The sequence below is a fragment of the Pleurodeles waltl genome, chromosome 6 (assembly GCF_031143425.1).
Source record: "Pleurodeles waltl isolate 20211129_DDA chromosome 6, aPleWal1.hap1.20221129, whole genome shotgun sequence".
Classification (NCBI taxonomy): Eukaryota; Metazoa; Chordata; class Amphibia; order Caudata; family Salamandridae; genus Pleurodeles; species Pleurodeles waltl.
This window is the reverse complement of record NC_090445.1, coordinates 800,251,764-800,278,088: the sequence shown is the minus strand read 5'-3', so window position 1 is coordinate 800,278,088 and position 26,325 is coordinate 800,251,764. Positions and strand designations below refer to the sequence as shown.

The 26,325-nt window shown below is 42.4% G+C and overlaps 1 protein-coding gene across 3 annotated transcripts in view; it reads right to left on the bottom strand.

The window, feature by feature from the left end:
- The window catches only part of LOC138300266 (VPS10 domain-containing receptor SorCS1-like), a 2,596,073-nt gene that overhangs the window by 224,758 nt on the left and 2,344,990 nt on the right, over positions 1 to 26,325 (bottom strand). For all 3 annotated transcript variants that reach the window (XM_069239431.1, XM_069239430.1, XM_069239429.1), the window contains exons 20-21: positions 17,913 to 18,046; positions 5,350 to 5,473 (exon numbers count right to left, since the gene is read on the bottom strand). In XM_069239431.1, coding sequence (XP_069095532.1) covers positions 5,350 to 5,473; positions 17,913 to 18,046 — 258 coding nt within the window. The remainder of the gene's footprint in view (positions 1 to 5,349; positions 5,474 to 17,912; positions 18,047 to 26,325) is intronic.

Here is a 26,325-nt window from a genome sequence, read left to right as displayed (position 1 = left end):
TCACCAGCAGGCATCTAATCTACCCCTGGAGCTATCACCTCACAAAGCATCAGGTTTGTTTTTCATAGTAAAAAACGGTCTAAGCCTCAATGAACCAAGCAAATGTACTGTGGACCAGCCCAAAAAGTGCTTGGCACTATCAAGCAACCGAATAGCTGAAGGGTGCTGGCCCATTGGGCCATGCTGTGTGCTGCCTTGTCTGTGCAACCAAATGTTAATGACACTCAAAATAGGCCCATGGCTGAAAAGAGTCCCTCTATGTATATACAAGTATGCATATGTTTTTGTATTTGTTACAAATGGGGTCTTTTGCTGGCAGTCAGGGTACCCTCTGTCCAAGCAAGGACCTTCACTCTAAACTGCAGGACAGCCCAACAAAGCACAGTCACAGAGAGGGTCAGCACTTCTCCTTTAGCCCTTCTCCAGGCAGATGTTCCTTTTGAATCCTTGAAGTGATCTAAAGCCTGGGGTTTTGGGTCCAATACTTATACCCCTTTCTGCCTTTGAAGGAGCCCAACTTCAAAGAAAAGTCTCTGTTGTTTACAGGATCCTGCCTTGCTCAGGCCTGGCCCCAGACACACACAAGGGGGTTGGAGAGTGTATTGTGTGAGGGCAGGCACAGCCCATTCAGGTGTAAGTGACCACTCCTCCCTCCACTATAGCCTAGATGGCTCATCAGGATATGCAGGACACACCCCAGCTCCCTTTGTGTGACAGTCTAGAGGAGATTCACAAACAGCACAACTATCTGCCTGTTTGTGGATTCTGTGTCTGGATCAGACCAAGTCACAGAATGGTTTACGCAAGAAAATGTCTACTTTCTAAAACTGCCATTTTCAAACAAACAATCTAAAAACCAACTTCACTAAAAGATGTATTTTAAGAGACCCCAAACTCCACATTGAAACTGCACTTTAGGGATATTTAAAGGCATCCCCCTTGTTAACCTATGAGAGAGATAGGCCTTGCAACAGTGAAAAACGAATTTGGTGGTATTTCACTGTTGAGACATTTAATAACACACAAGTACCTGAACTACCTTTAACGTGCCTTACATGTATAAAAAATGAAGGTTTAGGCTTGGCAAGTGAGTGCACTTGGCAAGTTGAATTGGCAGTTTAAAAACGACACACACAGACACTGCAGTGGCAGTTCTGAACCATGTTTTCAGGGCTACTCATATGGGCGGCACAATCAGTGCTGCAGGCCCACTAGTAGCATTTTACAGGACCTAGTTACCTCTAGTGCATGCTTCTAGGGACTTAGTAGTAAACCAAATATGCCAATCATGGAAAAGACAATTACACATACAATTTCACATAAGGAGCTCTTGCACTTTAGCACTGGTCAGCAGTGGGGAAGTGCCCAGAGTAACAAAAACATAAATCAGCAAACAGCAACAACCTGGGTAGTAGAAGCAAAATGTTAGGACATACCAAGGATGCCAGGTCTAACAGGATTGTTTTCATTACAAGTACCTGGTAGACAGTTAAAGCTGTCAGGTCAGACCTAAACATAGTAAAAAGCCTTCAACTGTCCTTCTCGATAACTTCTGTATCTAAGAACTCACCTATTTGAATAATGATTGCATTTTCCTCGTGTGATTTTTAAGATAATCTGTGAAAGAATAGAGTCTATGTAAAGGTGCTATTAAAAATAAATATTGCACTTTGCAATCATTTATAAATGCTTATAGGAATGTGAATTATTTTCTTCTTGTATACTTCATTTATTCATGACTCTCTAGCTGGTCAGAAGAACTACCTGACCTCACATTGGCAAAACCACTTATAGAATATCAGCTTGGTAAATAGCAGAATACTTGGCCCACCCAGCTCATTTATTTTCTTGAAATTGTCATCTTCTGCATGGAGATAAGCAGTATGCAACTGGCCGTGTCAGTGGTACTTCAGCCAAGTTCGGTTTAACACATTACAATTTTAAACATTTAGCTAGATTTAGAAAATGTATGGCACTTCTTCAGCCATGAAACGGCTCACCATGGAATCAGCAAAACTTATAACGGCTTTTTATTCTTAACTCACAAAAGATAACACATTTTAACATAATTGACTTGGGCTAATCTAATCAATAAGAAAATCCAACATATCATGTCTACAATTGTGATGCCTTTAATTTCCAATGTTCAATACTTACTTAAACTATCGAATTCCTATTTTTTCTTTTTCAGCCATCATTAATCCAAAAGTACTGATGGGTGATAAATTGCAGTGTGCTATAGAGACCTTCTGAAATAATGTTAAATGTCACCGATTTAGATGATCAACAAACTGTGTACAGTATGTGTAATTCTGCCCTCAGAATGAGTACTACTCCATAATCTTAAATTGAATCTGCGATGCAGAGGAACCACACCATACTTAGTATGCGCCAAGAGGAGTATCTCCCAAAGAAATAAAGTTCAGCATCTTAATTTTAAAAAGTACAACACAGTGGACCATACCGTGGAAACCACATAATATACATTGCGTGAGGTATTTAATTTTATTTACTCTGTGGGTTTGTGCAGTTCACCAGGCTAAGTTGCAGGGGGTTAATATTAATATCCAAAATAGATTCATCATGGATACAAAAGTTGCCTCAACCTTCAAAGCAGTACATTATGTGAAAGACCCTAACAGTATTATAATGCTTTTGTACTTACCTGTGGGCAAGGTCACAAGAGATGATCTATGAGACTGGATAAACGATGAACAAGAGGAAATAAGTGACGTTTAGAACAGAAATAAGTGACGTTTAAGGAACAGAAACTTGGCATGCCCATCACACATTTCACTTTGAGGTTAAGTCTAATGCATTGTGGACTAGCTTCTCATCGTTTCTAGAATTGACATTTTGAAGGAAGGAAAGAGGGGAGATTAGGACGGGGACTTGGATGAAAAGACAGGTACGGATTTCCTCCAGGGTCGGTGATGAAGAGAAGATTAGTATCTAAAGAGAATGTCACAGGGAAAATACCAGTCATAATGCAAGACTCAGTGATGAAGTGAACCAGAAGCTAGTAAGTCTCAAATCACACTACACGTCTAGGCTACCTGCGCATTCTTGTGTCAGACATGTTTCTGTGTGCAGGGATATTGCACAAACAAGTGCAGGCCGCAAAGCTTTTATGTATATGTTTCTTGTGCGCTCCTATGCCATATTAAAATAGACATACCTTCATCATTTATATGCAGATCATTAAGGTAGTGAATGGACTAACTCACCCCAAAGTGTAGTTTTACAATATTTTAACTCGTGGGTACAAACAATTAGGGCACGAGCAGTTGCGAAGCACTTTCTCCACTGTGTTTAAAACCACGATCCTGACATCAGATATAAGAAAGATGTCCTGCAAAGTTTACAACCCGTGTTTTGAGGCCACAGGAGTAAAATGCTAACTGCCACCAATTCCGTGGTCTTAAAAAGATTTCATTCAAATATAAGCAGTAAGTGTGTCCTAAACTGTACTGGTAACCATGTAAATAAAAGTGGACTTCATGGAGGCATGCTGTGACAAGAACATTAAGAAGCACAGTAGGCATGGGGGAATGCAGGGCGTGGAGTAAGCCGTGACCAAGTTGCCAACAGATGCAAAAAGAACAGATGATGGACGGAATGCTGAACAATGAAAACATTCACCACCAGTCACAAAGATCTGGGTTTAATCCATCGGTTTTTCCCCTCAAGTTTCCAACAGGGCACCTCAAACATGTCTTCAAATGGCCAGAGCATGAGCGTGAAACAGGTCGGTGCATGATTCAGCAATAGCCACTGCCAGCAAACACACATACTCCAAGGGGTCTTCTCAAGAGCAACACGGACCGTGTAAACGGTTAATCGAAGGTTGCAACTCCCATTCGGAAATGAATTGCAGTAACAGTTGTCACCTACCTACCACTATTACTTGTAGTGAGTCATCAAGCATTGGCAGTGTTAGATTAATGGCTTTGCCTTTTTGTTTTTGCAATAAGAGCCTTCTTTGTGATATTTGCATTTCAGGAAGTGAGGAATGTTTTGGGCAGCAGTTGTTGACTGGTATGCTTCTAGAGGGAATGGGTCACTTTCAAAAATGAAATTTTCCTTTAACTGTCCTCTATGCGGATATTGTTTCAGAAGCACTGACAATTTATAAAGATTTAATTTGATTGTAACGAAAGTGCATTATTTCACAATTAACTAGGTATGCAAGCCTTGGAGGTGTAGGAATATGGGGTTTGATCTTATGGGTCAATACTGTTCTGTGTAATGTTTTTCTTAGGGGGCAATCTAATTTACATGCTGAGGGGCACTTCTATTTTCCTTTCTTGGAATAAGTTTAATAAAGTTAATGAACATCTCAAAAGCTCATCAGTGTCTACATACGTGCAATTTGTTTCATTTATGTAAAAACAAGTAAGTGTGTGTGACTTCATTCCTCCCTGTGCATCATTTTAGGATGCTAAAACCATCCTGCACTTATTACAAGGTAGGTTGCAGTGATGAGGTCTATTTGGGATGCACTGTTGTCTCCTTGTACAGTTTTTAATGTATTTGCCTGGCTTGGCCCAGTGCACATTCGCACCTGTTGCACTCACGATTGCGTATTAACAAACCTTGCAATGTGAGTGCATATCAATATCGAGTTGCAAAGTGGGATTTTTCGGTTTCTGTTAGATTTCAGTTTTCCCAAATTGCTCACAAGATAAGCACATGCCAGTATTGTCAGTCCATTTTGCAGCGCATGTTATGAACACAAATATACAAAACTCATTAGCGTCCATTAATTTTCTGTATCCTCGTGAAACCTTATCATAGTCGCTTGTTCATAATTGCTGGTTGGGTGTTTAACACTAGTTAATACATCTAAGTACATGGAATCAGCCACTGTTAAAGGCCGGGACAGACGAAAATAAGGCTAAATGCATTCTTTCCAGCCCAGACCAAAAAGCTATTTGAGCAGACACAAAAGGAACATAACGTTCAATATGCAGCCAGCAAACTCGATAAAGCTTGGAAGTACAGACATTTCCACTGCCTAGAGACTGCCCTCTTCCAGCACAGAAAAACAACAACAATGCTCATCTCCAAGGCTGTGATATTTTGATATCAAACGTTTCCTATCGAATTCAATAACAAAAAACCGACACCGATTAGATGAACATCAGTATTTCTTCGTACTTGCTCTCAGAGTCAACAGAAGCACAATTCCCCCCGTGCATCAGGGCCTTTCAAGCCTCGGTTCAGACACCACCAAGAAGCCTGTACTTGCTTATCTGACTCCAGCCGCCTGCTGAAGGGGGCATCGCTGTTGCTCCTCTATTGGAGTCCGGGGTGGGGGATCAATACATGTAATCAACAAGGGCTCACCATACACCGCGATCGTCTTTGTGTCCTGCAGAATGGAGTTTCCAGCCGAGACCTGCACTGTGATCGTGTTCATTCCTTCTGAAGCGAAGGTGAAAGAGATGCTTCCCTCCAGGGTGATCAGCGGCTGCAGGATGCAAGCACAGAGAACAGAGGCGTTGAGTCCGGCTCCTGCGTTCAGTGATACCAGACAAAGCAGTGGCAGAGCTTAATGCTATCTGTGCTATTCACATTCAAACACACCCCTGGTCGTGCAATCCACCCCAGTCTCATCCCAGCAGGAACACTGCAGGCTTTCGAAAAACCATGACCATTGCACACCACTCAGAATGATACACAAATCAGATATAAACAATCTTAAAAGTTAGCATTGTCCCTTTCATGGTAAACCCGTTGACCCCTACCAAAAATTGGTACATGAAGAGTGCATTCTTTCTATTTGTAGGTATTATACAAAACACCACTGAAATGAACAGAAAGAAATTGAAAAATGAAGAGAAAGATAACGAAATTTAAAAAGCAGAGATACAAAAATATTTTTGAAAATTACGAAATGTGTTGAAACCAATCATCTTGACTCAGGCAAAAGTAAATGTATTCCACAAACACGTATTTTTTTATTTTATTTGTTCAGTTTTAAGTCACACAAACTCGGTCCAGTACTTTTCATCAAGCGCATAACGCAGATCCCTGTGGCACAGGAGTACCCTCAACCTTTAATTGGGGCCTTCAACCACTGGGGTGTGGGGCATTGTGCCTAAGACCAATAAATATCCGTCCGTCTGCGAGACTCCAGGGCCTCATCACATTATGCAAGGGCGGGCATCAGTTTCCATTACATTACTGCTTTTCATAAGCATCAGCATTACACAAGGACAGATTACTTTATTTTTCTGTTTTAATTTAAGCACAGGGAGATTAAGTGATTCTCCAGTTCCAAAGTCAGCATCGCTGGCAGTAACGTCTCATCCTCTCTGACGTTCACATACACAGGGTCACTTATGTTGAAGAAATATACAAATAGTTGCTGTATACTCAGGCTATAGAGAATTCTTTGCAGGTGGGAAACACAACGTAGAAGCGTATCATGCAAGAAGAACTCTCACAAGCAATAGGCAGCCTCAGATGAGAAGAACATGCCCATGAAGAGGAACACCAACAGAAAGGACCACGTTGGTGTCTAAGGGGACCTTCCATTGGATATTGGCAGAGGTACTTCTGGTCTCCTGATGCGTCCGACTCTGTTGCTTGCCTTCAATCCCTTGGGCCATCAAACCACTTGGCATTCCTCTACTAGTGCGGCACACAATTTTCAGAACTGATTCAAATGACATTTTTTGTAAAAAATTTCCCATCTAAATGCTTTCTCCTAGAAACTGCAATAATATTCTCTTCATTAACCTCAATTTAACATGTGTTTGCTTCTCTTTCCTCTTGTATTGGTGGTTTGCAGGAGTAGACCTGACTTAAGATACATAGGGCCAGATGTATGAAGAATCCACTTTGCGATTCTCTAAAAGCAATTTTTAAGAAATCGTTATTTCTGATTCGCAAAATGGTATATATCATATTTGCGATTTGGTAATAGCGATTTCTTAAAAATCACAAATGCTATTACAGAATCGCAAATAGCGATTCTGAGCCCATTCGCACCTATGGGCCTGTAGGCCCATATTTGCGGATTTTTTGCATTTCCAAACTTCCTGACTGGAATTCGCAATTTAGGAAATGCTAAACCCCAGGGTGCTGGGGGCTTAAGGCCCCCTCTGCTGCACCCCAAAAAAATATTTCAGGACATGTAAGGCGCACACAAGCCAAAGGGGCATGTGTGCGTTACATGTCAATTTAAAAAATGCATTTTTAATGCATTTTTTACATTTGCACATGGTTACTACTAGGTTTTACTTGGTGGTAATTGTGATTCCTTAATTCCCAATTCGCAGTAAGGAAAAGCTTGATACATGAGCTTAAAAAATCGCAAATAATGATTCCTTATTTGCAATTTCCTATTGAGAAAATCGCAATTTGCGATTCTCTAAACGGGCTCGCAATTTTAAGGAATCGCTATTTTAGCAATTCCTTAAAATTGCATAGCGAATGCCTTTCATACATACTGAAAGGCATTTTTGCATTCACAAACGGCCATTCGCACAGTTTGCGAATGCAAAACGCTTGATACATCTGGCCCATAGTCTCCAGAAATTAATTGTTTAGGGAGCAATTTGTAGGACAGCTGCAAATCTCTTTTCAGTCACTTAAGAGTGACATGTTTGGTTGGTGTCTTTCAGGGTTCGTGTTCTGTCGGAAGGATAGGGAAAGTCAAATTGAAGTTGGGATTAAAAAAAGAGTTCCCTTGAAAATCAGCTCAAACAGTTCCGTTTTCAGAGTTTCAGTGTTGTGTTGTTTGGTTCTGCTTTGAGTCATTCTACAGTTTGTTTCTCAGGGCACACGAGGGCTTCCCTCCATGCTTCTGATGTGTACAATCTTGCTAATTGATAATATCACGGGCCCCTGCACAGTGAATGGAGGATGCCAGTTCCTGCAGCCAACCTGCTCCTGTCTCAGTAGGCTTCATGCCTGGTATAAGGAACATTGAACATTCTCCTTCCATTCACGGGGAGTGCTTTAAGGCTTGTTTTACAGTATTTTAAAACTCCCTTATATTTTTGCTTTCATACCTAATCCATGAGTATCTCTGTGGGCCCAGTGTACTTGATGATACATTATACCAAACATGCCATACCCAAGATTCTTGCTTGATGTTCTCTTTGGTCATCTTTGGAGGAATGGGAGTGTTTCCCAGAGTAAATTGAGCTGCATCCTTGACCACTCTCTTGATTTTGCTAGGAAAGACTTAGGAGCTCAGAATAAGATATCACTGCTGTTGGAAAATGGGTTATTGGTAAGGCCAGGTAGGTACCTACACCTAGCAACAAGCCACTAACCTCCACTTAGGTCCAGTTAGGTCTCAGTAAATTAACCCCAGCTCAACCCTTGGTAGCTTGGCAACGAGCGTCAAGGCTTAACTTAGGAGACAGTGTTTAAAGCATTCAAATATCACAAAACAGTAATTAAATAAAACACAGGAAACAGTTTAAAAATCCTAAACCAATTTATAAAAATAGTTTATATTTGTATCTTTTAAATGACACAAAAACGAATAAAATCGGATAAAGGGAACCGGAGATATGAATTTTTAAAGAATTATTATTTTTCTAGCGCTTAGAAACAAAAAGCGCCAATCGGGTCATCTGGTTGCACCTCGACCGGGGCAAAGTCAAAGTTTCAGGCCGACCGCGATGGAGCCCTGCTCAGCTACAGGTCGCGGGAGGCCTCGGTTAAAAGTTTACCTTCACACTTAGTCTTTATTTTGAAGATTTTCTTCAGCGGGACGAACCTGCCAGTCCTATCCGACCTCCTGGAGCCCTTCTCCGGATACGCAATGCTGGAATCCTCGGTGGAGATTTTTATCTTCGGACTTAGTCGTTTTTTCGAGGTGAAAATCCTTCGACCGGGGTAAACCTGGATCTTGATCCGACGTCCATGGAGCCCTTCTCGGATACGATGGCTGGGAGGTCCCGGTCAACTTTTTACCTTCGGACTTAGTCTCTTTTTCGGAGATTTTTCTTTACCGGGACGAACCAGCAAATCAGGCCGGGTCGCGGTTGAGGCAAGCCGGCTAGAGTTGCCGCGGCGGGTCGGTCCCTCTATGGAGCTTTTTTACAAAAATTCTCCAAACTTCTGGGGCTTCACCCAGATGTCCTTTTAAGGTTCTTTTGGGGTCCACAGCTCACCCCAAGGGTCCAGAAGTTCTGAGATGGTCCTTGGGGGGTGCGGACTACAACTCCCAGAATGCACCTGGCGCAAACTCCTTTTTGGCCACTGGGCAGTGGTCAGCTGGTCGCTTTCTTAAGGAGTTGGTGCAGGGGACTATGGTTAGCAATTTTTCACCTGTAGCAAACAGGGAGTCCCTCCTTGAACCAGTTGAAGCCAGGCAAAGTCCTTCTTGTGGTGAAGCCCAAGTGTGCAGCTGGTGCAGTCCTTCTGAGTGCAGGTTCCAGGTGCAGGCCAGGGGTCCAGCAGGGCAGTCCTTCTTCTCCTTTAGTTCTTCCTTGTTGGAATCTGATGGGGATCTGAGGTGTGGGTGCAGGTCTGCCAGTTTTATCCTTGCTCCTGGGTGAAAAGCAGGGTGGTCCTGGTTCTCCAATCAGGGGCAGGGTCCTTCCCCCTGCGATGACCACTTCCTGGGAAGTGTGGCAAAAATCCATCCCAGAGGGCAACATTCTCTAAAAATCCAACATGGCTGAATCTGATTTTTGGAGGTTACATCTGGCTGAGCCCACCCACTGGTGTGGCTAAAAATCATAAACACACCCCTCTCCTGCCCTCTCCTAATCTAATCAAGGGGGCACCTAGTTGTCTGGGGTTACAGGATGTGGGGGTGTTGCTGGTTGCTCCAAATGTCCTTCTCTGCCTTTGAAGACCAGTTTCGCAGCCCTCCAGGCACATTCCTTTGTGTGAAGCCAGGCCACTTCACACCTCATCAAGGCAGCTTGGCTAAGCTGCTACAGGCTGGCCAATCAGAGCACAGCAGCAAAAACAATGCAGGGCTGAAATTGGCAACTTTTTAGGTAAAGTCTAAAACTCTTTACCTGAACAAGTTATATTAAATCCAACAACTGGAAGTTGTGGGATGTATTACAACAATTAATTTGATACCAAATTCTTGGTATGCATCTTTTAAGGAGACTTTAAAATTTAAAACAAAGTATCCCCATTATAGCCCATGAAGGCCATTTACTACCATGAGGGAAAAACGAATTTGGCTGTTTTTACCTCACCAGGGCTTATAAAACTATTTCTATAAAGTCCCTGCTTATAGTTACATGGCACCCAGCCCTAGGGGCACATAGGGCACACCTTAGGGGTGACTTATATGTAAAAATAAGGTAGTTTAAGACTTTGGAACTACTTTTAATTCCAAAGTCGAATTTGCATATAACTTTAATTTAAAAGCAGCCAGCAAGGCAGGCCTGCCTTTAAAATGACACTGGGCACCTCAGCAGTGCACCTATGGGTGCACTACCTATGCTGTGGTCCCTAAACCTACATGCCCTAACCTATACTAGGGACTTATAGGTAGGTTAACTTAGCCAATTATAATTAGCCTAATTTGCATATTGATTTTACACAGAGCACAGGCCCTGGGACTGGTTAGCAGTACCCAGGGCACCATCAGAGTCAGGAAAACACCAGCAAAAAGTGGAAAATGGGGGCAAAAAGTTAGGGGGCCTCTGCAATCAGCCCTGTTTTCTCACAACTGCTCTCCCAATGTGTACATTTCTCTAACAAGTCAACAACTTATGAGTCTGCTTAATAGGAGATATGGTACCTGAACAGTCCCAGGGGAATTTCAACTATGTCTGTGGAATCTTGTGTAAATTATGCTTCTTAAGTGAAATGCCCGAAATGAAACCAATATGCACCTACGTAATGGAGAAGTGAATAAACAATGTGAATAAAGTTAACACGAGTGGCTGTTCATGCTACAGTGACATTACACTTTTTTAGCGCAAAATATGTCATTGAATCCAAAAGGGAAGCAAGGATGCATTTGCACTCATAAATAGCATAAAACGCTGAATAGGCATTTCCCATAATTTGTGTAATTTCTGCAAGGAAATTAAGCAAATGTCACACAAGCCCAGATGGGACAAGAGAGGGAGAGAGAAGTTAAAAGACCATCACAGTCCAAGGAGAGAGGTGGAAGAGATAGAGGCATGGAGATTTATACCGAGAGAAAGGTGAAGTAGTCAGAAAGAAAAGTATGGAGAGATAAAACTATGAATAGGTAGGTAGCAAAAATATGGATGAGAGATGGATATGGTTCAGAGTAAAGTAGAAAGACAACAAGGTAGACCAAAAGATACATAGAGCGAGGGAAACTAGTGAGATACACAGAGAAGAGAGGCACAGAGAAGTAAAAGTTTTAGTTTAGGTACAGTTGGAGGCAGAGGGAGATAGAGCAAGATATGTAGAAAGGTGAGACAGTCTGACTGAATTTCAGTGCTGTGTCCATGTAACTACATGGACATGTAAAACTAAAAATAAAAAAGTACATCTTACCTTTTTAAATACACTACACACTGACCTTGTGGCTGTCCACGGCCTATCTTAAGTGCGACTTACATGTATGAAAAGTGATGGTTTGGGCCTGGCGAGAGGGTTAACTTGCCAAGTGGGCATGGCAGTTTAAGACTGCACACACAGGCTCTGCGATGGCAGGCCTGTGCCATGTTTGAAGGGCTACTGCAGTGGGTGGCACAATCAGGGCTGCAAGTCCACTAGTAGCATTTAATTTATAGCCCCTCAGCACAGGTAGAGCAACTTAGTAGGGACTTTGTAGTAAATAAAATATGCAAATTGTGGATAAGCCAAAGTTATCATGTTTTAGAGAAAGAGCACATGCACATTACCACTGATCAGCAGTAGTAAAGTATCCAGAGTCCTAAAGCCAGCAAAAATTAAGGCACCACAACAGGGGGTCAGAAGCAAAACGTTAGGGGAAACCACACCAAGGATGCCAGGTCCAAAAGGAGGACAGCAATTTACTGATCAGTCAGGTAGAGAGAGGGGAGATACAACAAAATAAAGAGAGGAAGATGTAGTAAGATACAGTAGAAAGAGTGGAGCGATAAAGGTAAGAGCTAATACCAGCTTCTCCAGAATCAGTATTATTAGCTTCCCTTTAAAACACAGTTCATTAGAGCATTATATTTGTTTCATAAGGTAAGCATGGGAATAGGGGCAATATTTTTCATCTCCAATTTAATCAGCACATTGTTTTCTCAAAGCAAGACCTGACCCTTATATTCAGCCTAACAAAAATCCATCCTCTGCTCATGACATTATCATTGAAGAAAGACTAGGATGTCAATATGTAATGTAATGCATTTAATAAAACGCACAAAAAAGTAAAACAGTTGGCATGGCACAGAAGGTTTAGAAGAAATACAACTGGTGAGAGGGTGAACTAATTGATGACTATGCCAAGATTTGACTTTGCTCACCATTTTAGGACCACTGGACATTGTTGTCAACTGACTTATCTCAAACTCGCAGCACTGATTTAGTCCTTTATTTCTAACCTGTTAGACTTTTTATCCTTGGCGTGGTCTCCCTTAACTATTTGCCTCTGTTTCCCATGTTGTTGATGTGAACTGGCCTCTGACTTTGCTGTTTTTGTTACTCTGAGCACTTTACCACTGCTAACCAGTGCTAAAGTGCAAGTGCTGCGTTACAAAATGTGAATGTGATTGATTTATCAGTGACTGGCATATTTTATTTATTGGTAAGTCCCTAGTAAAGTGCCCTAGAGGTTCCCAGGACCTATAAATCAAATGCTACTAGTGGGCCTGCAGCACTGGTTGTGCCACCTCCAAGGGTAGTTCCGTAATCATGTCTCAGACCTGACACTGCAGTGTCTGTGTGTGCAGTTTTAACTGTAAATTCGACTTGGCAAGTGTACCCACTTGCCAGGCATAAACCTTCCCATTTCTTACATGTGAGGCACCCCTAAGGTAGGCCCTAGGTAGCCCAATAGACAGGGTGCAGTGTATGGTTAAAGTAGGACATACAGTAATGTGTTTTATATGTCCTGACAGTGAAATATTGCTAAATTTGTTTTTCACTGTTGCAAGGCCTGCCCCTCTCACAGGTTAGCATGGGGGCTACCTTTAAATCTGATTAAAGTGTAGATTCCCTTTGGGAGCGGATGGACATGTGGAGTTTGGGGTCTCTGAGGTCACTATTTAAGAATATATCTTTTAGTAAAGTTGATATTGAGATTGTGTGTTTGAAAATGCCACTTTTAGAAAGTGAGCATTTTCTTGCGTATACAATTTCTGTAACTCTTCCTGTTTGTGGATTCCCTGTCTGGGTCAGTTTGACAGTTGGGCTGGTTGCACTTCACACTAGACAGGAGCTAGCGTGTAGTCGGCATTTCCTGATGAGCTATCTGTGCTAGGAGGGAGGGGAAGAGTGGTCACTCACACCTGAAAGGGCTGTGCCTGCCCTCACACAATTCAGTCCCCAACCCCCTGGTGAGTGTTTGGGGCCTGGCCTGGACAAGGCAGGATTTCACATTTAAGAAAGACTTTGCTTTGGAGTAGGCCTTCTTCAAAGGAGAAATTGGGTATAATAAGGGCACCCAAAACCACAGACATTAGAACACTTCTGGAAACCAAGAGGAACCTCTGCCTGGAGAAGAGCTGAAGAGCTGAGGAAGAAGAGCTGCCCTGCCTGTGTCTGTGCTTTGTGGAGCTATCCTGCAGTTGCTGCTGCTGCCAGAATAAGAGGGCAGAGACTGGACTTTGTGTGCCTTCCATTTTGTGAAGATCTTAAAGGGCTTGATTTAGAGCTTGCCTTCTGTTGTTAGAAGTCTCAGGGACAGCCAAGACTTCTCTCTGCCAGCACCTGGAGTCTCTGGAGTGACTCCTACTCTGCCCTGTGGTGCCCATCCAGTTCCTTGGACCCTGAGAGGAGAAGCTGGTTGTGTAAGAGGAAGAAATCCACGCACAGGATGCCATGCGGGGAAAAGATCGACATGGCTCCGATCTGCGGCTGGGAAATTGACGCACCACCAGCCTTGCGGCTGAAAATCGACACTCGCCTGCAACGCGACCGAAGAATCGACGCACAGAGCTGGAGAGACCATGCACAGTATCACTGACAGAGGCTGGGGAGATCGCAACCGACGCTGCATGGATTTCTGATCATCATGCAACTGGATTTCCCAGGCAAGAAACGCTGGGCATGTAAAACCAACGCAAGGCCTGCCCAGACCTGAGGGTGCTGACCAGATCGACGCATCGCTCTCCTGCGGAGAGAAGAAACAACGCGCCCGACCTGACGAAAGGAGAAACGACACTCACTCATGAGTGAAATCGACGCATCGCAAGCCCTTTTTGTCACACACTCGTCCGTATGGGGTTATTTTTGATGCACCCAAGGTACATTTTTACACTAACAGTGTTAGTGTGTGTTTAAAACTACTTTAAAACTATTTTTGCATTTTTATTAATAACTTAACTTGTGTATTGTGGATTTTTGGCGTTTTGGTCTTGTTTAGTTTAGATAAATACTTCCTATTTTTCGAAATCTGGGTTGTGTCATTTTGTAGTGTTTTCATTAAGTAACTGTTGATGTTGATACAAATACGTTACACCTTGCACTCTGAACTTAAGCTTACTGGTCGTGCCAAGCTACCAAGGGGGCAAGCAGGGGTTAGCTGAGGGTGATTCTCTTTTACCCTGACTAGAGTGAGGGTCCTTGCTTGAACAGGGGGTAATCTGACCCCATTTCTAACATAAACATACATAGGTATGCTTTCTTTCTAATTTTTGTACCAGAAGATATTTAGCTGGTTCATCTACAGAGTATGTAAGGGATATTCTGGGTCCCTTTGCATGTTTAATATCTAATGAATGCCTGTGCTTACCTACACATTAATTTTTACTCTCATAATATTCAGACCCATCTCCAATGTATCAACGCCTGCATTGCTAGGATGCTGTTTAATTTTGTACACCATGAGAATCTCTTATGAACTTAATCACCTTGCAGACCACAAATAGCTCTTTTCCTGTGTACTGGATTTAGGGCTCTTAGGACATGTAGGAGACTTGCTGCAACGTTCCCACTAGGTAAATTATGGTGTATGTTCCAGTTTTTTTTTCATATGAAAATAGTTTAAACAACTATTTCTCATATTTCAGTGAAATCCGATATTAAGTTACTTAATACATTTACCTAGGATCCATAGGTCCTCAACAAGATCAAGTTTTCTGTACAGCTCAGAGTGGATCTGTGTGTTTTTTCGCGTGTTCAGCACACACATTAACTCAAAAAAATCACCAAGTTACCACATGTTTCGCTGACACGAGATCTCTAACACAAAGAGGCAATTACTGATATTCTGTCATCAACCCATCCACTAACCGGTACATTTTTTGAATGAATGTTTGAGCTGAACTTGTGAAACATAACAGGCATTTTCTGCACCAGTGAAGAAAAAAGATCATGATATGGCCCCTGGAATATGAAGTACCTTGCACCCCTTAGCGCTCCCCTACCGCCACCATGTGTGGGCAGTATTTAAAATACGGCAGACCATGGCGCAGGGAGAGGGCTATAGCATCTGTTTTTTATGCTACTGATGGACTCTGCAGCGTAGTGCCAAAAGTTTGGCGCTACTCCTGCTGAGTACATATGGGTCCACTGAAAATAACTGATGCCCCCCTTTTAGTGCCTGCTCTGAGCAGGCTCTAAAAGTGCTGAAAAAAATGGCACAAGGAAACTTTCAGATTTCCTTGTGCCATTCTTTCACCCACCAACAGAAGAATTCCCCCTTGCATACATTGTGCCTTGCGCAGACATAATGTGATGCAACGGTTTACAAAGTGGAACAATGCACGCATTGTGCCACTTTGTAAATATAACACAGAGGAATTGCCACTTTAGCACTGTCTTAGTGTCAAAACAAATATGCTACGGCAGCATTAAGGTGGCGCTAGGGGCTCTTAAATCTGCCCCTTCATATTTAGGGATGTCAGAGACACTTGTAAAGAAACTGCAGCTACATCAACGCAACTTTCAGCAGTCTCTTTTGTCTGATTACTTTGTTAGCTTTAACCACTCCAAAGCAGAGCCTAATAACTCCATATCTACATATTTTACAAGGCCTTGCATCCTTTCTTCATTGATTAGCCTGAATCTGACCTTTCAAGTTTCTCTTCGTATTCTAGTAAGAGGGTGTTTGCCTTCATTATCCAATTCAAGAGGCAGTACCTCGATGAATGTGCCCTTTTCCCAATAGCTCTGGAATCAGGAAATTGTGATAGCTTATCAGCCGTTTGCAAAACCCAGTAACACCCCACTGTTCACACAACGGACACTGCACACGTTTTACACTTTCTCAATACAAAATTACTCCATTGACCTAGCCTGCTTCTGTGCTGGGCCACCGTTCACAGTGACAACCAGCCAGCATTTGTCGGTTCATGTGACAAGATGTTGCAGTTCTGAGCCTCGCAGCTGCTGCATCAAAGACAACTGAGGGAATATGAGAAGCTGAGCACCCAATGTTCAAACCATGTTTCTAGTTTCAACATGATAGCAGGAGCCATAGCTCTCAGCCGTTGGCACTGATCAGTGGACTTGGTCAGATGGTGATCAGTCTGAAGAATAATCCTAGGGTTCAGAGCCAGCAAATTTTCTTATGCAGCTTTGCCAGACTAAAGCTCTGCCAAGTACCTGAATTCCTGGTTCCAGCTCCATTAAGCCTGATAAAGCCAAGCTTCATGTCATGACAGGTTTCACACATTCATTACGTTTCTACGATGCGTTTATTCACGACCTACCTCGGACGTGGCTCCACTCTCGCAAGCACAGATATAATTGACTGAAGTGGACCTCACTCTTGAGAAAGCGTCTAGTATGCCATAGACACAGAAAATGACGTAAGATGTTTTAAAGACATAACTCTTCACAGCTGAAAACTGTGGCACCAGCATTGACCATAATCTTTTTCAAACGTGTGAGATCACCATAGTGGGCGTCATGTTAGCTCAATGCAGAGCACTCTAAGGGCCAGATGTAGAACGCATTTTGCATGGCACAAACTGCGAAAATCGCAGTTTGAGCCATGCAAAAAGTGCATCGCGATGCACATTCCCATTTTGCTAGTTGGTACAGACTCGCAAAATAGGAATGCGACTCGCAAATAGGAAGGGGTGTTCCCTTCCTACTTGCGACTTGCACCGCGATGCAGAATTGCTTTGTGATCGCGAACGCGGTCGCAAAGCAATTCGCAGTTACCACCAGTGTCACACATACAAGATAAAGTCCCTTGAAATCAGAGCTATTTGAGAGGACTGATCTCTTGGGAAAAACTACCCTTTCCTAGGTTTCCTAACCTTAGTTGACTTTATATCGTTTTTACCTGATCTTCACTATCCTATGTAATTGTATGATTAATGATATATTTTCAGTATGTTTATATATTTGCTTCAGTCTCTGAATATTTTACAATCTTACCTGAATTTCCTTTTGGCCTCTAAGTGCACCCCCAGATGCAAGACTTGAATCTGGGCACAATACTAATCAGTGACATAAATAGGATTTAAGTACAGCTTTGGCTTATCGCTGTGAAGCTGGTCTTGCAGGACGCTGTGAGATCCCAGTTAGAGCACTTACCAATCAATGTCTCTAGACATACAGCAACACTTTCCATGCCAGGGGATTTGTTACAATGTCAATTCTGCATTTGGCTTTAATACTGTCTGCTCTGTGAAGCCATACCTAGACTACATTTCCAAAACAAAATCCGTACAAAACATATATGGCAACGAGGAAGAAACGCATCATATCTCAAGACCGAGGAATGAATAATTATTTTTATAAACAAAAAAATGGACCTTCCTCGTTAAATATCGGTCATTTTAATAACAACAATCCTTTGCAAAAAGGTTTTCTGGAGATGACAACACAACATATACCTCACATACCTCACTGTTGTTGCCAAGCCACCAAACATAAGTTATTGTGCCAACATGTCTGGGCCACAGGACTGCGGATGCATTCACAGCTTTATTCTTTGTAGTGACAAATGGGAGAGCGAGGTGCACGTGTTCAAGTGGACCTGGAAAGTGAAGCATAAGAAGAGCTTTTAATCTCACAGCCTGAATGTATCATGTCAGGTTTTTCAAATGATTCATTCATGTAGCAAATCAGATAGTTAAACTAAGAGAGAGAGAGAAAGAGAAAGAGAGAGAAAGAGAAAGAGAAAGAGAAAGAGAAAGAGAGAGAGAGAGAGAGAGAGAAGCCACTGTCCTTATATGGGCTAGGGCTGAGCTCTAAATAGGGCCAACCAGGCGGGCTGTAAAAAGTAATCTGGTTTCAGTGAGGAATCCCTGCCCACACCCATTCTAGCTTGTCTAAAGTAGCAAAGCATTTCGAAAACATGTCCTAAATGAGCAATAACTAACCAAAACAACAACATATAAAAATAATATAGCCAGCCTTTTGGCTTTGCCAAGGGGTTGTCATATCAATATAAAGATAGACTATTGGCTTTGTCATGAGATCATCGCACTACAGTAAGCATGTGCATATGCGAAAACATTGGATAGTTGTTGTCGCAAGGTATTTTAAATGAAGCATTTAAAATCTAATATATGTGTTTGAGTTTTTCTTTACACTCATCAGGCCAAATCCTGTAGCCAGAGGACAAACCACTAGCAGTCCCTGCATGCTCAAGCTGAAGAACACCAAGCCCCAGCGATGGGAATGCTTAAATAATGTTGGAAAGTCTCCCTAGGTCATGTATCATAGGACCTGGCAGATATAGGATTCATTTCTAAAATGAAACCTGTTGTGAGATGCTGCACTCCCTGAAGCCCCCACAACACTTAATTTGATCAGTGGTGGTGCCCCTTCCTCTCAGAGCACCACAAGCTAACAAACCTATACAAATAAGCCTCTACAGTTCTTTATGGGATGTTCGTCAGGGTGTTCGGGGGGGGGAAATAAAGACATATTTTATTAGCAGGTTGTTCCACGTCCGTGTGACTTTTGTTGTGTGACTGCACTGCATGTCTTTTCTTTCTTAGGTCATTCCTAGGTATCTTAGCCCACTGGCCAATCAGGTGACAAGAGTAGAGGGAGAGTACTGGGAGCCCACATATTTTTAGATGGGCAATCCCCAAAAGTGGGTAAGTAAAACTCATTTGGGCTGAAATCTTGATCTCTTTTTGCTCTTGGTGGTGAGCTCCATTCATCTGGAACACCTTCATCAGTTGCCCTGGCCTCTAAAAGGGAGCTGGTTTCACTATCTCTTTGACAGGATCTTACTCTGCTTTTCCGTCCAAGCGGCCTATGGTGCCATGGCCTTTCCAAAGGGCATCTGGGGGGGGCAGTAGAGTCCAAGTGTTGCCCAACTGTTCCTCACATAACATAAGAGGGGCAGTGCTACTGGCCCTGGAGAGACCCATGTAGTCCTGGGGAACAGCTGTAGGCTACGTCTTCAGTCCATCAGGAGCATGAGATAGCTTCTCCTTCCAGCTGTCCATGATTCTGGAATTGCTGCCATTCATGGTCTTGTTCACTGTCTCTTCCTTGTGCAGGCATTTATAAATGTGGGTGGAAAATTCTAGATTCCAGACACCCCTGCTCAATCCCAGAATGCAACATCATCCCTCCACTATTGGCCCAACCCTCCTGAACTACATTCTGGCACAATCCAATTTGTTAGAACCTTTCTCCCCCTGTGCGGAGCTCCTGTGCAAACCTGTGGTGTGGGTACAGTAATGATAAACCACCGATTGTGATAACATCTAATGAATTGTGGGGCAGCTCCCTCTCCCACTGGTTTTGGAGCAATGTTGGTTAGAGGGACAAAGAAAGGGGACAGGCCTAGTGTCACGTTAATTTGCTTGTGACAGGGTAGGCACCTTTGAAGTGTAACTAGTGCTTGGGCACAACCACCAGGCCGTCCTGTTAAGGAAGTGACAACATTGCTCACACCCAAAAGCTTTTGTTCTGTCTGAGAGTAATCCACATCTAACCACAAGGGAGCCATCCAGCTGTCAGATGACAGCTGAATACTTGCAATCTTTAGGCAGGAAAATTGTAACTTCCTAAGAATAACTGTTGCTTAATAGTTACACAAAATTTGATTTCACCATCAAATTAGATTTTGGATAGCTAATAAAATGAATGTTTTTATTATTTCTCTAGCTGCTACCAATTTGAATATAGCATTTATTTAATGTAAGAATGTGTTTCCCTAATGAAGCAGCCAGCCTTGCTATAGTGATAATAGTTTTTTCAGAATGTTTCATTGTAAGGACATGCTCAACATTAACTTTGACATGTCCTTACTTTAATGCCACGCACCCTGCCTTCATGGGCAATGAGACTTACTTGGGATGGACTTATTAATAGTTAAAAAGGAGGTTTAGGTCTGTTAAAGGGACTACTTTGAGGCGTTGAATTTGCAGTTTAAACTGTCAAAGTCAGGTTAACTGTGTGCAGCTACCAGTCTATGCACAACAGTAGTCTATCATGTGAAGCCCCACATATGCGCATATGCATGCGTACATGTTCATGTGGAACCAGTCTGGTGTTCCTTACCCTAACTGCACTGCAGAGGCCTTATCTTAAAAGGCAGACACTAGCAGTAAACACTCAGTCCAACTACCATGCGATTACAGCAAGTGAGACTCAAGGACCAAACCAGTACATATCCCAAATTTGTATTCTACCTTATTGATATGATATAAATCAAATTATTTACACCAACTTATGCCCCTGGCATGAGCATTAGTGTAGAGAGGAGCATAACACAAGCTGTGTACTGTCATTTTCTGCACATGTTTGTTAGAAATGGTTTTTTTGGTTGGCAGTCAGGTTACCCTCTGTCCAAGCAAGAACCCTCACTCTAGTCAGTGTAAGTCACACACAATCAAGATTATCCTGTGCCCACCCTCTGGTAGCTTGGCACTGAGCAGTCAGGCTTAACTTAGAAGGCAATGTGTAAAGTATTTGTGCAATAAATCATACAATAACACAATATAGCACCACAAAAAATACACCACACAGTGTTTAGAAAAATATATAATATTTATCTGGATATTTGCAGGTCAAAACGATAAAAGATGTAATATGAAATTGTAGAGATATCACTGAAAAGGGATATAAAGTGTCTTAAGTCTCTAAAAAGCAAACAAAGTCTCTTTCAAGCACAAAGTACCTGGTTTAAAGTGGAAAATCTCCACAAAGGGCCGCAGAGGAGGAGATACGTGGAAAAATGGTTTGTGCGTCGGTCTCACCCCTTCACACACGGACTTGCGTCGTTATTTTTCATGCGGGGAAGTCGTGCGTCGTTTTCCGGCACGCGGACAGTCTCCTTCTGTGGTTCGCGGGATTACCAGATTTCCCGGGGTCTGTGCGTGGAATCCTAGGCTTGTCATCCGGCTGCGCGTCGTTCCGGTGGGCTGTGCGTGGAATCTTCTCCCTCACAGCAGGCGTCGTGTCAATTTCCTCTCTGGGAGTCGGGCGGCATTGTCCAGGCGAGGCCGTGCGTCGAAGTTCTGGTCTCACCGCAGGCGTTGCTTCGAGCGGCATCTATACGGATCGGCGTGCGGTGAATTTTTCACCGCAGAGCAAGCTATGCGTCACATTTTTCGGCGCACAAGGCGTCCAGTTGAAAAAGAGAAGTCTTTTTGGTCCTGAGACTTCAGGGAACAGGAGACAAGCTCTATCCAAGCCCTTGAAAAGCACTTCTGCAGCAAGGCAAGAGTTCAGCAAGGCAGCAGTCCTTTGTAGAAAGCAGTCAGGTGAGTCCTTTAGGCAGCCAGGCAGTTCTTCTTGGCAGGATGCAGGTTCTGGTTCAGGTTTCTTCTCCAGCAAGTGTCTGATGTGGTAGGGAAGAGGCCCTGTTTTATACCCAAATGTGCCTTTGAAGTGGGGGAGACTTCAAAGAGTGGCTTAGAAGTGCACCAGGTCCCCTTTCAGTTCAATCCTGTTTGCAAGGGTCCCAGTAGGGTGTGTGGCAGTCCTTTGTGTCAGAGCAGGCCCTCCACCCTCCCAGCCCAGGAAGACCCATTCAAAATGCAGATGTATGCAAGTGAGGCTGAGTACCCTGTTTTTGGGGTGTGTGAGTGAATGCACAAGGAGCTGTCAACTAAACCCAGCCAGACGTGGATTGTAAGGCACAGAAGATTTAAGTGCAAAGAAATGCTTACTTTCTAAAAGTGGCATTTCTAGAATAGTAATATTAAATCCAACTTCACCAGTCAGCAGGATTTTGTATTACCATTCTGGCCAGACTAAATATGACCTTCCTACTCCTTTCAGATCAGCAGCTACCACTTCAATAATGTATGAGGGCAGCCCCAATGTTAGCCTATTAAGGGAGCAGGCCTCACAGTAGTGTAAAAACGAATTTAAGAGATTTACACTACCAGGATATGTAAACTACACAGGTACATGTCCTGCCTTTCACCCACACAGCACCCTGCTCTAGGGGTTACCTAGGGCACACATTAGAGGTGACTTATATGTAGAGAAAGGGGAGGTTTAGGTTTGGCAAGTACTTTTAAATGCCAAGACAAGGTGACAGTGAAACTGCACACACAGGCCTTACAATGGCAGGCCTGAGACAAGGTAAAGGGGCTACTTAAGTGGGTGGCACAACCAGTGCTGCAGGCCCACTAGTAGCATTTAATCTACAGGCCCTGGGCACATATAGTGCACACTACTAGGGAATTATAAGTAAATTAAATAGTCCAATCAGGTATGATCCAAGGTTATCATGTTTAAAGGGAGAGAGCATATGCACTTTAGCACTGGTTAGCAGTGGTAAAGTGCGCAGAGTCTAAAAGCCAGCAAAAACAGTGTCCAAAAAGTGGAGGGAGGCAGGCAAAAAGTTAGGGGTGACCGCCCTAAGGCTGTCAGGTCTAACAACGTTAAATACCAGGACTGGAGAGACATGGGTAAGAGATTGCTTAGAGGTAGCAGAAGAGACGTATGTATTTGAGAGGAAATACACCAACAGTAAAGGTCCAAAGGAAAAAACTGGCAGACTAAATGGGCAGAACTAATTTGCAACAATTGGCCTGCAAGAAATGTGGTTCTAATATTAGTGATATCTCTATAATTATTTAAGCCTACTATTTTCTTTAAAGTTATGTGAAAAGTTCCTCAATAAATGCTTTGCTTTGATTCAAGTAGCAAGACTTGTAAAATGCAAACCATGCATATATTACTATGATTAGTCGATACTTTTGTTTTTGTGGCCATCTGTGGCTTACTAGGTTACTTTCTGCTTCAGATAAATATATATTATTGTTCATATATACATTTGCAAGAAAAGCTCACTTAAGCAGAGGCAATCTCCAGCAAAACATAGAAGACATTATAAAACAACTGACTATACCATTCTGAGGGAACAAACATTTTCACATAAGCATGGCCGTTTTACTTTTGAAAAAGAAGTTTGCAAAAGCTCAATCCATACTCTATGAAGATCAAATGTGCTAAACAAAAAATACCAAGCAGCCGGAGCCCCAACAGTTAGTGGAAGAATTATAATGTGCAGTTCAGTGGCGTAACAAAGGCGAGCCACAAGCTCCAGGGGGCCCTCTATGCACAGTACACTGTGCACAGGCTGTAGGCTCCTGACGGGGGGTGGGAGCCCCCTACAGGTACTTTTCAGGGGGTCCCCCTCAAGTTTTGTTACACCACTGGTGCAGTCAAGGCAAGGGAGAGCCACCATAATGGCAGGATATGTTCTATGGAGCCCAGACCATCATGCATAATGAAGTACAGAATCCCCTCCCAAAACTTTATTATACATTGGCATCACAGAAGCCATGTGTGGGGGATTGGCACTGTCTTGCTGACAAAAGTAGATGCCAAGATCTCCCAACCCCCGGATATGCTCACAAGGACCAGTCAATATGTGGACATGCATGGGTGAAGGTATTACTCCTGATGCACTCAAGGACCAAACCAGTACATATCCCCAATGTGTATTCTACCCTATTGATGATATGATAGAAATCAAATTATTTACACCAACTTATGCCCCCGGCATGAGCATTAGTGTAGAGAGGAGTATAACACAAGGTGTTTACTGTCGTCTTCTGCACACGTTAAATCCCAGGACTGGAGAGACATGGGAAAGAGATTGCCAGGACTGGAGAGACATGGGAAAGAGATTGCTTAGAGATAGCAGAAGAGACGTATGCATTTGAGAGGAAATAAATTGACTGGATTCTAATCCAAATATTCAGACTTTGCCTAGCAAAAACTGTTTAAATGCTTGAATGCATGCCCATTACTTAGGTAGTTCACACTCAGTGTATATGTGTGTGTGTGTATATATATATATATATATGTTCAACAAAAAGCGCTGCACTCCTGGAGGTTTCTTTTAGTAATTTTCATTTATTCATCAAAGCAGCATGAAACCAGACACCACAACGCGTTTCGACTGACGTCTTTTTCAAGTGGTATGTAGCCTGTATTCACATCGTTTTCACAATCAAAAGCTTTTTTATATATGCAGAGCATTCTGGGACATGTTCATTATAATAGTGCATTCTGGGATTTGCAGTTTCTCATATGTAATCCAGCTGGGGCTTATTAGTCTCCTGTGACTCATTATCTTCTCATTTGCGCTTCGCATGGCTCCATACATTTCAACATTAAATGAGGCTTCCATAAATCCATCAACTGCACATTTATCTTTCATGCCGATTTCCAATAATATTAACAAGCCATGCTTCTGTGTTACGCAGTACCATGTCACGGAGCTAATGACATTTTCCATTTTCAGCCCATATTCCTTGAGAAAAACCCCGTGCTTAGTTTATTTAACCTCACCTCCAGGCCCTCCAAATAAAGGGCCGCATCGGTATTTTGTCATAAATAAAGGGACATCTGCTCACCTTCCATCTTGTTGAGATTATCCCTTAAGTGGCAGAGTGGCGCAAGGCGCATTAGAAGTTCTGACAACTTTAGTCCCAAGTCTTCCATTGTTTAGTACAAACGCAGAGGCATCGTATCCCCTCGCCTCCTCTTTCCACAGTTTCTGATGTTTAAAATACCGGGTGCCTCCGTAGAATTCAATTCCACAATGTGGAATATATATATATATATATATGAAAAAATATATATATGGTTTTCTTTTTTTTTTTTTTACTAAAGTACAAATACGTGTAGTGGATTGTGCCACCCACAAAATACAAAAGGCAGTGTTTTTTTGTTTTTTTTAAACATGGATGAATGTGGGTTTTTCATAATAAGACAAATGAAAATATTCCCCTTATAGCAACAAAAAAAAACAACATTGTAGGGTATTCTTCTGGGCTGAGCTTTGGAGCAAGCAGGGTATAAATGAGGTAAGATGGCATACAGATGACCATGCATCCTGTGTAATATCTACGCAGCCAAACATTAAGCAGTGAGACTGGACTACCATATGTATTGTTTTTTACTATAAGCATAGCTATAAGGCAATAGAGTTCTGTCTATAAGAAAATACATATATACATAAAGAAAACAAAGTCATACAGAATTTCCAGACTAGATGCAAAATGAATATACATTTCAAGCAAGATAAACAGTCAAAAAGTAATTTATTATGAGTTTTCATAAATAATGGAGCTGGATGGTAATAAATAATATGCCTCTTCGAAGTTCATCTGACAGCTCAGGATATGATAGGAAAACCGCAAAACAGTCAGGATAGATAGAAAAGCAACAAGGAAGGAATCTTGAATGCAGAATGATCTTTCCACCAACAGGTTTACTAGAGGGTAGCTGGTGTGATGTGCCCTGGTTGGAAAGGTGGAAGCACAGAAGAAAAGTGGCTGTAGAAGAGGGAAGAAAGCAATTGGAGAGGGTAAAAGGGGAGGAGCAAACATTTAAGGAATCTGGTTGGGTGCGACCAAGAGTTATGAAATATGGTAGAGTATTATAGATATGTGACTTTGGGTCAGGGAAAATGGTTACCATTAATGCAGACCTGCACACAGTAGCTCACACATACACAGCAAACATACATATATTCCTGCAATTTCATATAACACAGATACAGTCAGACTGAATTTATGTAATAACATGTAGCGGTAATGATGGAAGAACGGATGCACACTTCTTGTCCACTTAATTATCACCCTTCACTGAATAACTCAAATGTGAGATACAGGAAATATTTTTCAAACCTTGGAGTCTTTACGGAGGCATAACTTCGACCAGGTGATATATTAAATAATTTTATGTGCCCACGTTAAAATAGAGGATGTATGAATGCAAATTCCATCGATGGACTGTTTGCTATATTCAAGTATTTTGCACGTCTTTAAAAGTGTGCTCCATACTAGGTTGCCATGTTGCTTCATGTACACCAAA